The 13,825-nt window shown below is 46.5% G+C and overlaps 1 protein-coding gene across 3 annotated transcripts in view; it reads right to left on the reverse strand.

Annotated features, from left to right (window-relative positions):
* Positions 1–571: 571 nt before the first annotated feature.
* The window catches only part of LOC119797748 (serine/threonine-protein phosphatase 2B catalytic subunit gamma isoform-like), a 48,631-nt gene continuing 35,377 nt past the window's right edge, over positions 572–13,825 (reverse strand). The window contains exons 11-14 of one of the 3 annotated variants that reach the window (XM_038306950.1): positions 11,741–11,825; positions 8,614–8,711; positions 7,652–7,678; positions 572–1,929 (exon numbers count right to left, since the gene is read on the reverse strand). In XM_038306950.1, the coding sequence (XP_038162878.1) occupies positions 1,751–1,929; positions 7,652–7,678; positions 8,614–8,711; positions 11,741–11,825 (389 nt within the window). In that variant the 3' untranslated portion in view covers positions 572–1,750. Of the gene's footprint in view, positions 1,939–7,651; positions 7,679–8,613; positions 8,712–11,740; positions 11,826–13,825 lie in introns of all 3 variants that reach the window. The other 2 variants (XM_038306949.1, XM_038306951.1) reach the window with 2 other exon arrangements.

Raw genomic sequence — 13,825 nt, forward strand, 5'->3', positions numbered from 1 at the left:
CAGCACCTGAATTTGACTGAACCACGAAAATGGACCCGCAGGGCAACCATGTATAAATATTAGTGCGCATGCCCAACATTTCGTCGCTTATTTTTGCTTTGGCACCACAGCGCCACTTACAGGCCTGGCATACATTTTGCAGCGTTTTCATGCATTCGTGTGGACGCTCACATTTATTTTACGTCTCCGTCTTTACGGCAGACGTTTTGGAAAATATCCGCGTTTCGTGTTCGTCTTGACTTCGTGTGGACGGGGCCTGGGAAATTACCTGTGGAACGTCTTCCTGCGGACAGAAAACTGCTGGTTTTTGCAGCCAAATTCTACATGGGGAGGCATTTTTACTCACTTTTTTCAGCTATCAGCAATCCAGTGAATAAATACAGATCAGTGGGTAATTCTGATTCAGGGTTCAGGCCTTTAATTTGGTCTCTGAACACAGATATATGTGGTTGCCATGGTTTCAGATTCGGTCCCCCACCCCCTTGACCTTTGTGAGGCAGAGACGCTGTGTTGCTAAATGACACCAAGGTGGGAAAGGATTGACACACTCATAGCAGGAGGAGTTTTTCTGTTTTTTTTTTATTGAATGGAGTGAAACGTCTACATGAATGAGAGGCCTTGCAGAACATAAACAACAAAACAAGAAAAAAAAAAAGAGCATGAAAATGTATCTGTAAAGAAAAACAAACCCACAACCTGTGAGATGTTCTGAGGCCCGTCCAACTGCCAAGTCTGGACTAAACCCTGCTTCTCAAGTCAATTCATTGGTAAACTTGTTTTTTTTTTGCCAATTAAAGCTCTGAGCTGGAGGACCAGCAGGTTTCATTAAAGTCGTCACTGCTGGACCGATCGCTCCTTCAGGATCTGCTTTATTTAGATGGTTCAGCCTCAGAGAGGAATAAAGCTCTTTATTCCATCTTTGGTTTACTAATATTTTTTACACATTTTTGCTTTTAGATTTTAATGAGCAATTAAACATCTTTGGATACTTAACAGTTTTTCCAGGATTGTTTGGAAATTTTAAGCTAAAGGTTTAATTGGGAACAATTTATTATGATACAGAACACCTTCCTGGAAAAGTTTCTGTCGGTTTAGCAGAAACTGGAGGAGGAGTGGAAACCCATGCAGGGCGCCAACCAGGGAAAAGTCTGAATAAAAGCCTCTAATAATCAGGGCTTTTTTTCAGTCTTTATCATTCCACCTCCTTAAATTAGGGGGGAGCTCCAGGACCCCCCCCCCCCCTTAATCTTTTTGTGTGCTGTAAAAAAGTAAACAACAAAAACCCATCACATTGAAAAGCAGGAAGTTAAAACATCCATATACAGTATAAATGTCAATACTCGCTCTGCAGAGCTCAGTCACACTATTGTTGGCATAGAAACAATGGATGAATGTGTGTGTGTGTGTGTGTGTGTGTGTGTGTGTGTGTGTGTGTGTGTGTGCGTTGCAGACAAATACAGCATCTGAACGAGCATCACTTCTTCCCCAATGGTATAAAAAAAAAAGAAAAAAAAAAGCAAAGACAGACGGCCGGCCCAGAGGTGTGCCGTTGGGGCCAGCAAGCATCCAGTCCTGGTCGAGATTTCCTCGGTTCCGTCTCCGTACTCTGATATTTACTCCATGAGAAAATAAATAAGCACTCAGACCGGACTGACTCCGCCCCCCCTCCCCCCAGCTCTGACGGGAGGATGGAGGCCGAGGAAAAGGAAGCGAGGAAGGACAGAGGAGAGGAAGAGAAGCCAGAGAGGAGCTAGGCCTGCTGGGCGCTGGTGCCGTTCTTGTCTGGGGGCCCGGTGCCGGCGGGCAGGTTGTTGAGGGAGGGGGGGCCTTCGTGCTGCTTGCTGTCGCGGCGGGGGGGCATCCTCTCGTTGATCAGGTCCAGCCCCCGCGCCTCCTCGAAGCTCTGGATCTTATGCTGCGGATTGAAGCCTTGAATGGCTGCAGGGACAAAGGAGGCCGTTAGAGTCGGAACCAACAGAACCCCAATCACAACCAGAGTCAGCAACCGCACTCAAGAACCAGCCAGAACCACACTCAAGCACCACACTCAAGAACAACTCAAGAACCAGCCAGAACCACACTCAAGAACCACACTCAAGTACAACTCAAGAACCAGCCAGAACCACACTCGAGAACCACTCAAGAACCAGCCAGCACCACACTCAACAACCACTCAAGAACCAGCCAGAACCACACTCAAGAACCACTCAAGATCCAGCCAGAACCACACTCAAGCACCACACTCAAGATCCAGCCAGAACCACACTCAAGAACCACTCAAGATCCAGCCAGAACCACACTCAAGCACCACACTCAAGATCCAGCCAGCACCACACTCAACAACCACTCAAGAACCAGCCAGAACCACACTCAAGAACCACTCAAGATCCAGCCAGAACCACACTCAAGCACCACACTCAAGAACAACTCAAGAACCAGCCAGAACCACACTCAAGAACCACACTCAAGTACAACTCAAGAACCAGCCAGAACCACACTCGAGAACCACTCAAGAACCAGCCAGAACCACACTCAAGAACCACACTCAAGAACAACTCAAGAACCAGCCAGAACCACACTCAAGAACCACACTCAAGAACAACTCAAGAACCAGCCAGAACCACACTCGAGAACCACTCAAGAACCAGCCAGCACCACACTCAACAACCACTCAAGAACCAGCCAGAACCACACTCAAGCACCACACTCAAGAACAACTCAAGAACCAGCCAGAACCACACTCAAGAACCACACTCAAGAACCACTCAAGAACCAGCCAGAACCACACTCAAGAACCACTCAAGAACCAGCCAGAACCAAACTCGAGAACCACTCAAGAACCAGCCAGAACCACACTCAAGAACCACTCAAGATCCAGCCAGAACCACACTCAAGCACCACACTCAAGATCCAGCCAGAACCACACTCAAGAACCACACTCAAGAACCAGCCAGAACCACACTCGAGAACCACTCAAGAACCAGCCAGAACCACACTCAAGCACCACACTCAAGAACAACTCAAGAACCAGCCAGAACCACACTCAAGAACCACACTCAAGAACCAGCCAGAACCACACTCGAGAACCACTCAAGAACCAGCCAGAACCACACTCGAGAACCACTCAAGAACCAGCCAGAACCACACTCGAGAACCACTCAAGAACCAGCCAGCACCACACTCAAGATCCAGCCAGCACCACACTCAAGATCCAGCCAGCACCACACTCAAGATCCAGCCAGCACCACACTCGAGAACCAGCCAGCACCACACTCAAGAACCACTCAAGAACCAGCCAGAACCACACTCAAGCACCACACTCAAGAACCAGCCAGAACCACACTCAAGCACCACACTCAAGAACCAGCCAGAACCACACTCAAGCACCACACTCAAGAACCACTCAAGAACCAGCCAGCACCACACTCAAGATCCAGCCAGCACCACACTCAAGAACCAGCCAGAACCACACTCAAGAACCACTCAAGAACCAGCCAGCACCACACTCAAGATCCAGCCAGAACCACACTCAAGATCCAGCCAGAACCACACTCAAGCACCACACTCAAGAACCACTCAAGATCCAGCCAGCACCACACTCAAGGACCAGCCAGAACCACACTCAAGAACCACACTCAAGAACAACTCAAGAACCAGCCAGAACCACACTCAAGAACCACACTCAAGAACAACTCAAGAACCAGCCAGAACCACACTCAAGAACCACACTCAAGAACAACTCAAGAACCAGCCAGAACCACACTCAAGAACCACTCAAGAACCAGCCAGCACCACACTTAAGGACCAGCCAGAACCACACTCAAGAACCACACTCAAGAACAACTCAAGAACCAGCCAGAACCACACTCGAGTACCACTCAAGAACCAGCCAGAACCACACTCGAGTACCACTCAAGAACCAGCCAGAACCACACTCGAGAACCACTCAAGAACCACTCAAGATCCAGCCAGCACCACACTCGAGATCCAGCCAGCACCACACTCGAGAACCAGCCAGCACCACACTCGAGAACCAGCCAGCACCACACTCGAGAACCAGCCAGCACCACACTCAAGAACCACTAAAGAACCAGCCAGAACCACACTCAAGCACCACACTCGAGAACCAGCCAGCACCACACTCGAGATCCAGCCAGCACCACACTCGAGAACCAGCCAGCACCACACTCGAGAACCAGCCAGCACCACACTCGAGAACCAGCCAGCACCACACTCGAGAACCAGCCAGCACCACACTCGAGAACCAGCCAGCACCACACTCGAGAACCAGCCAGCACCACACTCGAGAACCAGCCAGCACCACACTCGAGAACCAGCCAGAACCACACTCAAGAACCAGCCAGAACCACACTCCAGCACCAGTCAGAACCACACTCCAGCACCAGTCAGAACCACACTCAAGAACCAGTCAGAACCACACTCAAGAACCAGCCAGAACCACACTCAAGAACCAGCCAGAACCACACTCAAGAACCAGCCAGAACCACACTCAAGCACCACACTCAAGAACCACTCAAGAACCAGCCAGAACCACACTCAAGAACCACACTCAAGCACCACACTCAAGAACCAGCCAGAACCACACTCAAGCACCACACTCAAGGACCAGCCAGAACCACACTCAAGCACCACTCAAGAACCAGCCAGAACCACACTCAAGAACCAGTCAGAACCACACTCAAGAACCAGTCAGAACCACACTCAAGAACCAGTCAGAACCACACTCAAGAACCAGCCAGAACCACACTCAAGAACCACACTCAAGAACCAGCCAGAACCACACTCAAGAACCAGCCAGAACCACACTCAAGAACCAGCCAGAACCACACTCAAGAACCACACTCAAGAACCAGCCAGAACCACACTCAAGAACCAGCCAGAACCACACTCAAGAACCAGCCAGAACCACACTCAAGAACCAGCCAGAACCACACTCAAGAACCAGCCAGAACCACACTCAAGAACCAGCCAGAACCACACTCAAGAACCACACTCAAGAACCAGCCAGAACCACACTCAAGAACCACACTCAACAACCAGCCAGAACCACACTCAAGAACCAGTCAGAACCACACTCAAGAACCAGTCAGAACCACACTCAAGAACCACACTCAAGAACCAGCCAGAACCACACTCAAGAACCAGCCAGAACCACACTCAAGAACCACACTCAAGAACCACACTCAAGAACCAGTCAGAACCACAGTCAGAACCAAGCATAAGAAGGCAGCAGGGTTGGAAAGGAACCAGTCTGAGCTTGTGGGTTGGGACGCCATTCGACCTCCCAGCATCCACATGATCCCACGGGACGTCACGGCTTTACCAGCAGATGACCCCAGCAGCCCACTAGTGACCTGGCAAACCAGGTTCTTTAGAACCAGACCCATAGAATCTGTGGTTCTGTCCTGAAGCTATGACTACATTTAATCCCAGACATTCGAATTCCCAGTAAATAACCCATGGTTCTGATACTCCTGGGTCCTTTCAGAACCTGCTGCCAACAGAAACATTGACCGGACAAGAAAACAGCGCTGAAGAGAAGAACCAAAGACAAACTTACTTGAGGAGCAGACAGAGACAGCATGGAAAAAACCAGAAGCAACAATTTAGTTCTGAACATCAGGGACTTTTTAAGCAATTCGGTCAGAACCAAACAGCTCTGACCGGCTCCGCCATCCAGACATGAGAGTCACGGGCTGAAAGGGGGCACCGAACCGTCCCTCCTCCTGCAGCCAGGCCCCATGGTCTGGACCAGACTACTCCCATTCAACCTGGTTCTAGACCACAGTTCCTAATGTCCCATCCTGGAAATTTTAGACAAATTTCTGCTGCCACACCCAAAATCCAATGATAGTTCTCTAAGTGAGCAGATTATTGGACTCCAGTGTGTTAAAGCAGAGAGGTATCTGAAAGTTCCAGAAAACTGGAGATGAGGAACGTGGCACTAGAACCAGACTGGACTTTTCTCCAGAACCTGTTCTAATGTACAGAAATTTCCGGTACAGAACAGGAACTAGGGCTGCAACTAACCATTATGTTGATAATAGTTTAATTATTTTTCAATTAATTGATTAACAATCAGATAGCCAAAGGTTCCTTAAAGGAAAAGTCTGCTCATATTAAGAATTTAAACTTCTGAAAGTTCTTTAAATATGAAATTATGAAATACTGTTCAATAAAAAAGTGTTTCTAATTAAGTGTAATTTTCATGTGAATGTGCTTTACTGGAGGCATCCGTGTTTGTCAAGGAACACTACTGCCACCTACTGGTTAGTGACGTCACGGTGCGGTATCGGCTGTTGATCAAGTCCCAGTGCTGTATCTGGTGTTTGTCACAACGCGCTATTATCCAAGTCATCTTGAAAACATTCTTCTTCCAAATGTTGGCTACATATTACGGGTTTTTTCTCTGGCCAGAAGTTCGATGGCAAATCCTCCCTCTTCAAGTTGGCGATCCAACGACCAACCCGTCGGTGGAGGATCAGGAATCAGAAAGGTGGAATAACTCTTTTTTTTTTCACTTTTACCCGATGTATTCCAGCATCCAGCTGCCATGCACGTGGGCATTGTCAGTCTCACTATAGCTCTGGTGAATTTCAATGGTGAAGTCCTCTGGAAGCAAAATCAGTGGGAACTACTAAACACATCTACAATCAACAACAATTATTGAAGATTTCCAAAGCGGGGAGAATGGCGCTAGGCTTACCGCACTGTGACGTCACTGCTGCAAGATGGCAGGAGGGAGGGGTTACTATATTTGAGCAAAATTGGCCACTCCCAGACTCGTAAATAATAACTTTTAATTTTTTACTGATTAATGCTAAATTTATTAACCCTGTAATGCCAAATGTGTCATATTTGATACATACGGTTTCTGAAATGTTTTGCGTCTGACATGTTTTGCATAAGTTAAAGGTAAAAACTTTGCTCAAAATCCTGTTGTACACAATCAGATATATCTGATAACAGAGGGCAGAAGACTACACAAAAAATAATCTTGACTTTTTTCTCTTTACATATTTTGTTAAAATGCCAAATAAGGACTTTAAAACAAAACAGAAAATTACTTTTTTTGGGGTTTGTTCTTGGATAGGGCTTGGATCATTATTTATACCTTAAACTAATACGTTCGCAGAGATTTAACCCAAATCTCTGCGAACGTATTAGTTTAAGGTATAAATAATGATCCATTGATCATTCCTTGCTGACCGGACTTTTCCTTTAAAGAAGACTTCTTGAAAAATTAAATGAATGAAACTAAAACTTTTCCACCTGAGGAGTTCTGGATAGAGCTTTTTTTGTTTTTTTTTTGTTTGTTTTTTAATCTTAAATGCCAAAATTTTGCATATATTTTTACAATCTTGGTATAATTTGTGCTCTAAGTGGGTCGCTCTGACAGCTGCTTAGCATGTTATGTTTTACAGCCTCTATGCTCCAGTTAACTATTAATCAATTCCAAAAGTAGTTGACGATTATTTCAATAATTGATTAATCTGATTCATAGTTTCAACCCTAATGGGAACAATAAGCTTTTTTTTTTTTTGGTTCTGGATGAGCCCGGTTGATCCTGCTGGTTGGTGGGGGCACAGAGACAGACAGACGCACAGAAACTAGAGAAAGGGTTGCGTACCTCGTGCCTCCTCTGCCTCTACGGTGGCTGTGTAAGCGTGAGGAGAAGAGCCATGCCCAGAACAACAATGGAGAGAGAGTGGGACGGTTAGACATCATCAGACACATCGTCAAAGCATCCATCAGTCCTGTTAACACGGATCCAACATCATCCAACCCCCCCATCCTGGAGGGGAGAGCATCGCCATCATGCTGCCCTGACGGGACCCGATCCGTACGCTGATGGGTCCAAGTTAGAGGAGCTGCTGATCTCTGACCTCTAACTGCTGCAGAGAAGAACCATCGGGTCCAGGACCAGACAACAGAACCAATGTGGTCCTACTGGACCCCCCTTAGGAAGGGACAGGATGGCACAGATTCTGCTGGGAGGGGATCCCATCAGAACCAGGTCCAGGCTTCCTCTGCATCATCCTCAGACTTCCAGCCAGTCCCTGCGTTACGCAGCGGTATGACCGGACGCGAGTTCAGAAGCAAAGAGGCGTCTGCTGCTTCATTTTTTTCGATCGTTGTGCTCAATAAAGTCAGACGCGCCTCAAGAGGACAGACAGCGAGAGCCAAAACTGGTGTCTGACATGCCAAAAATGGCATCTGCAAGTATGCCGGTTTCCAACTGGCATATGCCAGTTGGAAACCGGCATATGCCAGTCTGGAGGAGAGCCGCAGGACATTTAGATGTGCATTGAAGCGTCAACCATAGAGTTTCTCCGTTAACCAGCTGCTTCTTCTGCTCCAATAGTGTTTGATGTGAACGTCGTTACTATGAAACCGTCCAGAACCCGAGCCGTCTATCCAGGTCCATTTTCACTGCAGCTCTATCTCAGCAGGGCAGCATGATTCCCCCTCCCTCCTGAGAAGTCTGTAGATGTGTGTGGGGGGGCTGGGGTTAGTTTTGGGGGTTGGGGTGAGAACAGGCCCAGTTAGTGGGATCTCCTTCGGGTTAGTATCTGCCAGGTCCATACTCACCGCTCTGCAGAGTGCGGCGCCCTCCAGACAGAACGCCCAGGGGCAGCGTCCCTGTGGGGGTGAGCCCCTTCAGCTGAAGCACGCTCTCATTCTCCTCCCTGGGAAAAAAAACACCACGGTCTGAGTAATATATTTTTATTTTAGAAGTTTGACCTGATACCAACAGAGGGGTATCAGGTTGTGATGGCATTTTACTGAAAAGATTTTTATCCAAAACCGAATTAATGTGCAAAAATAAGGAATAGGTGTATTAACCATATATGTAAACAATGTTATATTGGGCCCCCAGCAACTAGGGGCCCTGGGCCACTGCCTAGTATTGCCCAATGGTAAATCCCCCCATCTGTGTGACATCAGGGGCTGAGCAGGATTCCCAGGGGGAAGACCTGATTTTCGGTAAAAGTTGACTAGAGATGGGAACCATATACCCCATTTCCACTACCCTAAAAAACCGTGCTGAGACCGGTCCGAGCTCAGTAACTGAGATAACTTATGGTGTGTAAATGGAAAGCAAACTGAACTGAACCGAGCTAACTGCAGACCAGTTCCAGAGGTGGGCTCGGCTCGGTTTTCCCTGGCTCAGTTCTCTGATAACAAGAACACATGAGCAGAACGCGTCATCTCCGTCTGGCTGCACATCGCGATTCACACTCCATTCCAGTAGTCTGCGGTAATGCCCCTCCGGAAATTGTTTGCCAACCAACACAAAACAGAAGAAGAACAACTAAGTTAAGCCGACTTTCTTAAGTAAATCCACGAAAGGTTATCGTCTTCGCCTGACCCTCCGCAAACACCAAAGTACAGCAATAATAATCAAGCATAACTTTCTGAATGTGACGGGCGCCGCCATTTTGGTTTGCTTGATTCCCTCCTTCTTCGTCTTCTTCTTCTTGTGTTTTATGGCAGTTGGCAAACAACTTTTGGTGCATTACCGCCACCAACTGCTTGATTTCCTCCTTCAATACTGGCAGTAATACCGCAGATCGTCACTAGGAGGCGAGGAACCGAGATAGCGTGATGTGTAAATGGTTGCTTAGAGCAGTGCCAAACGTTCCACTGTCATCAGGGAAGGTTCAGACTGCTGCTATTCTTCAGAAGCACACATGCTTTTACCGGTTGTTCTGTGCAATTTGTTCCCATACTTTTAGAGACAATAAGTGAAGCATCTGACGGCTCATAATTTTGCTTGCTCGTCCCTCCCCCTCCCTCAGCACAAACGCAGAGACAGACGTAACTCCATTTCCCTTGTGAGCAAAGCTTCCAGTTGATCTGCCCTGCATTAGAAAGCGAGATGGAATTCAGGTGGCAGGAGAGAGGCGGCCTAGGGGATAGGGCAAAGAGCTTGGAATCCTGAGGTTGTGAGTTCGAAGCCCACTCCCACTCACTGCCACTCTGGCTCTCTGAGCAAGACTCTTAACTGCTGATTGCTCCCCAGGCGCCACTGCTCCCGAAGGGAATGGGTTAAATGCAGAGGTACATTTCTCCAATGTGAGATCAATAAAGTTCAATTATTATTATTTTAACCTAATGAATCCAGCCTCTGATTCAGGTCATCCACCGTCTGCCATCTATTGTAATTAAGCTGATAATATAACTAAACCCATACCAAAAAAGTAAAGAAACTGGACTTTGTTTCCAAGTTTGAAGACATTTCTCTCCCCATCCATGACATTTTTTCAATTCAAAATGTCAGAAATAGCGTTCAGTTCCAGGTTTTATCCAGCAGACCAACAAAGCCTTGTTATTGTTTAGAAAACATGCAAATAGAAACAGACGAACTGATCCACCCCTTTGGAGTGGGGGTCGTTTGGCTTCTTTGTTAGCCTGCAATGCCCCATACCTGTCTATGTCTCTGAAAGGGGGTCATTAAAGGGAATTGCTGGCCTGACTGAATAGGAGAGGTCTTCCTTAGATGAAAGCGGGATTCCGCTATCATCGCAACCCCCAACCGAAAGCTTCCTGGATGGGAAGAGAAACATCTTCAAAATGGAAACAAAGTCCAGTGGATTGTTGTTTTTTTACTTTTTTGGAACGACTACGACCTGAATAACTGAAAATCTTCACCAGCATCGAACAAAACTGATAATTCTAGTTTAGGTTCAGCTGATATATTATATCTGATATTCTTCTCTTCAACAAGCTGGATCAACTTTGGGAAACGTCAGGGCAGTTTTTAAAGTCTAGGATTTTATATTGTTTTTTAATTGTTTTTGTTACAAACGTTTAAAAAAAAAACTACTGAGTGCTCTTTTGTCTTTTTACCATTTTGCTTGACTAAAATAAAGTGCTATGGATATCAGAAAAATACTGGATCCATAAGTAATGATATGATAAATGCTTAAAGATTCGTATTCATCCAGCAGGAAAACCAGCCTGAACATCCAGCCTGGTGCAGGCAGCAATATGGCCACCAGGTGGCAATAGAGGGCAACCTGACAGTGTTCTTACAGCATAAGGAAAGTTAAATTCTAGACTTTTTAAGTCTTTTTAATACCACTAAAAATAGTGATTCGCGGGAACCCTGCAACAGTGCCTCAGCCTCTCTGCTTCTGATGGGCAGAGAACCAATAACCGTATTCTCCCTGCCTAGCAGATCAGGGACAGACCCAGAAATAAAAATGGGAACATGGACCCTCTAAGACCACAGACAGCCTTCAGCGGGGTAGTGGAGCTTCTACAGTCTTTACTCTGATGAACTGGTTTGGACTCTGAACATGAGATCCTGATCCGACACGTCGCTTCTTCTCGGATGATAAGAACGGAAGGGTTATGAGAGAGGGAGAGACATACGGTAAAGGACCGCAGGCTCGATTCAGCGCGGGTCGCCCGGATCCAGGACTAAGGCCTCCATGCATGGGTTGTGCGTGATAAGCCAATTCATTACTGAGGCTCATTTGGGTCACGATAGATGAACACCAGAACCAGAATGACACACTTCAGTGAGATGGAAAGGAGAACGTGTTTAGATCGAAGGAAAGTCATTATCTAAAGTAGAGCAGAGGCTGCAACTTAAACTAGTTTTTCTTTTTCTGTCCGATAATCTCATTTGTTGGACTTCTATCGAAGCTGTCTTTATTTAACGAGGCGTTGATCCAAAGCGCTGAACACCGCAGGGCGAGGAACTCACCTGAGCACAGAGAAGACGCGCGCCATCTTCCCAATGGCCCGGATCTTGTTTCTGATCACCTCCTTTCTGGCAGCAGGAGCTCCACCTGAACAAAGTGAGAGAAACCGTATGACTGCAGCTTTCCCACTGGACCAAAAACACACATTTACCAACCAGTTAACAGACTCCGCTGACCATCAGGAGTTGTTCCACCATTTAATCTGCATACCATCACTAACTCTATCCTGTCTTCCTGCTCCTTCAGATCAAATACACAAAGTCATTTATTATCACTTCTATGAATGTTGCTTTAAAAAAAGCTAATATTTGAAACTTTGAATGCAGTAAAATAACATTTGTACATAAAATGAGAATATTTCTGATTATCCAGTCGTGTGAGAATTTTGTCAATCGGGATCAGCCTTTCGCGACCACATTCCGATCAGAGTTCTTCTTCTTCCAGGTTGACGAGTCCGACCAGCGGCATCTCTTGAAGCCGAGTCCGACAACGTTTTTAGACGTACAGTGTGAGCCGGTGGGTCGAATCAGAGTCGGGATGTGTAATCTCAGCAGCTAAAGGGGTTTATAGAAATGGCTTCTTCAGAAAACCTTGGAAGTAGTTCCATTAAAGAACGGAAAAAAACAAGTAGTTTTGGGTCAAAGGGATAAACTGACAGCTTCTGTTATCTCACAGAAAAGCACCAAGCCTCAGGTTCAGCTACCGTCGGCTCACCACCAGCTTTGATGGACTGTGAGTCTAGCGCCTTTGTTGCCCAGTGTTCCTCGGAGCCCTCTGGGTTCAGAGATACTGTTTGCTCGCAGGTAACCATCTAATCAGACCCATCAGATACCCTTCGTTGGGTTCAGAGTGCCGATGTAGGTACCAGATCTGCTCGGGCCCTGCGCATGCCAGTGACGTTACCCTAGACGAGTGGATAAATGTTCCCACATGACGTAAAACATTGCAGTTGCCCAGACAATGAACAAATGCAGTGTTAGCGTGTCTAATAACTGATGAAGTTTTACCTGATAGATGACAAAACTGAACAGATCTGTTTATTGTGAACAAATTAACTGCAGGACCATGATATAAGGGGGCGGGGCTGGGTAGCGCTGTGGTAGCTAACAGGTTAGCCTGTTTCAGCTCGGTCAGTTAACTTAGTGGCCATCTGCCGCTAAGTTATGTAGCTTATGAGCCTGGTTCTGCTGGAGGTTTCTTCCTGTTAAAAGGGAGTTTTTCCTCTCCACTGTCGCTACAAGCATGCTTAGTGTGAGGGATTGTATTTGAGTCAATGAGTCGATGCAATCAGCTGGTTTTCCTTAGATAGAAAACTTTGAATCAATTTAACTGGATTATCTGGTTGAATTGTCTCTGTGAAGGGCCTTAAGATGACATGTTTTGAATTGGCACTATAAAATTAAACTGATTTGAATTAACTTAACTTTGCATGAAGTTTCTAAAAGTATAACTGTTGTTTTCTTGGTCTTAAATCTCTATGAAAGTCATTTTTTAAGATGTCCCATTTGTCGTCCGCTGCCCTCAGATTTTAATAAAAAAGAATAAAATAAGCTGAGACTATGTCTCCTAGATAAATAGCAGAGTTCAGTCTTAGAAGGCAGGACTTTCCTTCAAGATTAACAATGATTGTTTTCTACTTTTGGCTACTTTAGATCGCTAATGAAATGTAAAATAATAGCAAATATGGGGAATATGTTGAGACTCCTGAAGAGATTTGATTCTTAAGAAACGGGTGCAATACAGTTTGTCTGAGTGGAGTTGCCATAGGGCCTCGAGCAGATCTGGTACCTACAGCAGATCCTCTGGGGTGAAGCCTGACATCCTTGAAGGTTTCACTTCCTAATTCGGCCAAGAAGAATTTGACTAATCAAATTCAGGGGTTAACGCCTACTCTGTGTCGCCATGTCAACCTGCCAGCCGCCCTATTAGGCTGAGCTCAGACCAGAGTCGGCGCTGCAGCATTTCTGAGAGACACTACGCATCAGGAGGCTGTGAAGACGCTCCGCCATGTTCATCTGCTCCGTTAGAGGGGAGGAACGTTCTACATCCTCCCTCTTAGTGCATGATGCTGTGATGGAGCGGGACGC

This window comes from Cyprinodon tularosa, unplaced genomic scaffold (genome assembly GCF_016077235.1).
Source record: "Cyprinodon tularosa strain WSP-4 unplaced genomic scaffold, ASM1607723v1 ctg598, whole genome shotgun sequence".
NCBI classification, from domain to species: domain Eukaryota; kingdom Metazoa; phylum Chordata; class Actinopteri; order Cyprinodontiformes; family Cyprinodontidae; genus Cyprinodon; species Cyprinodon tularosa.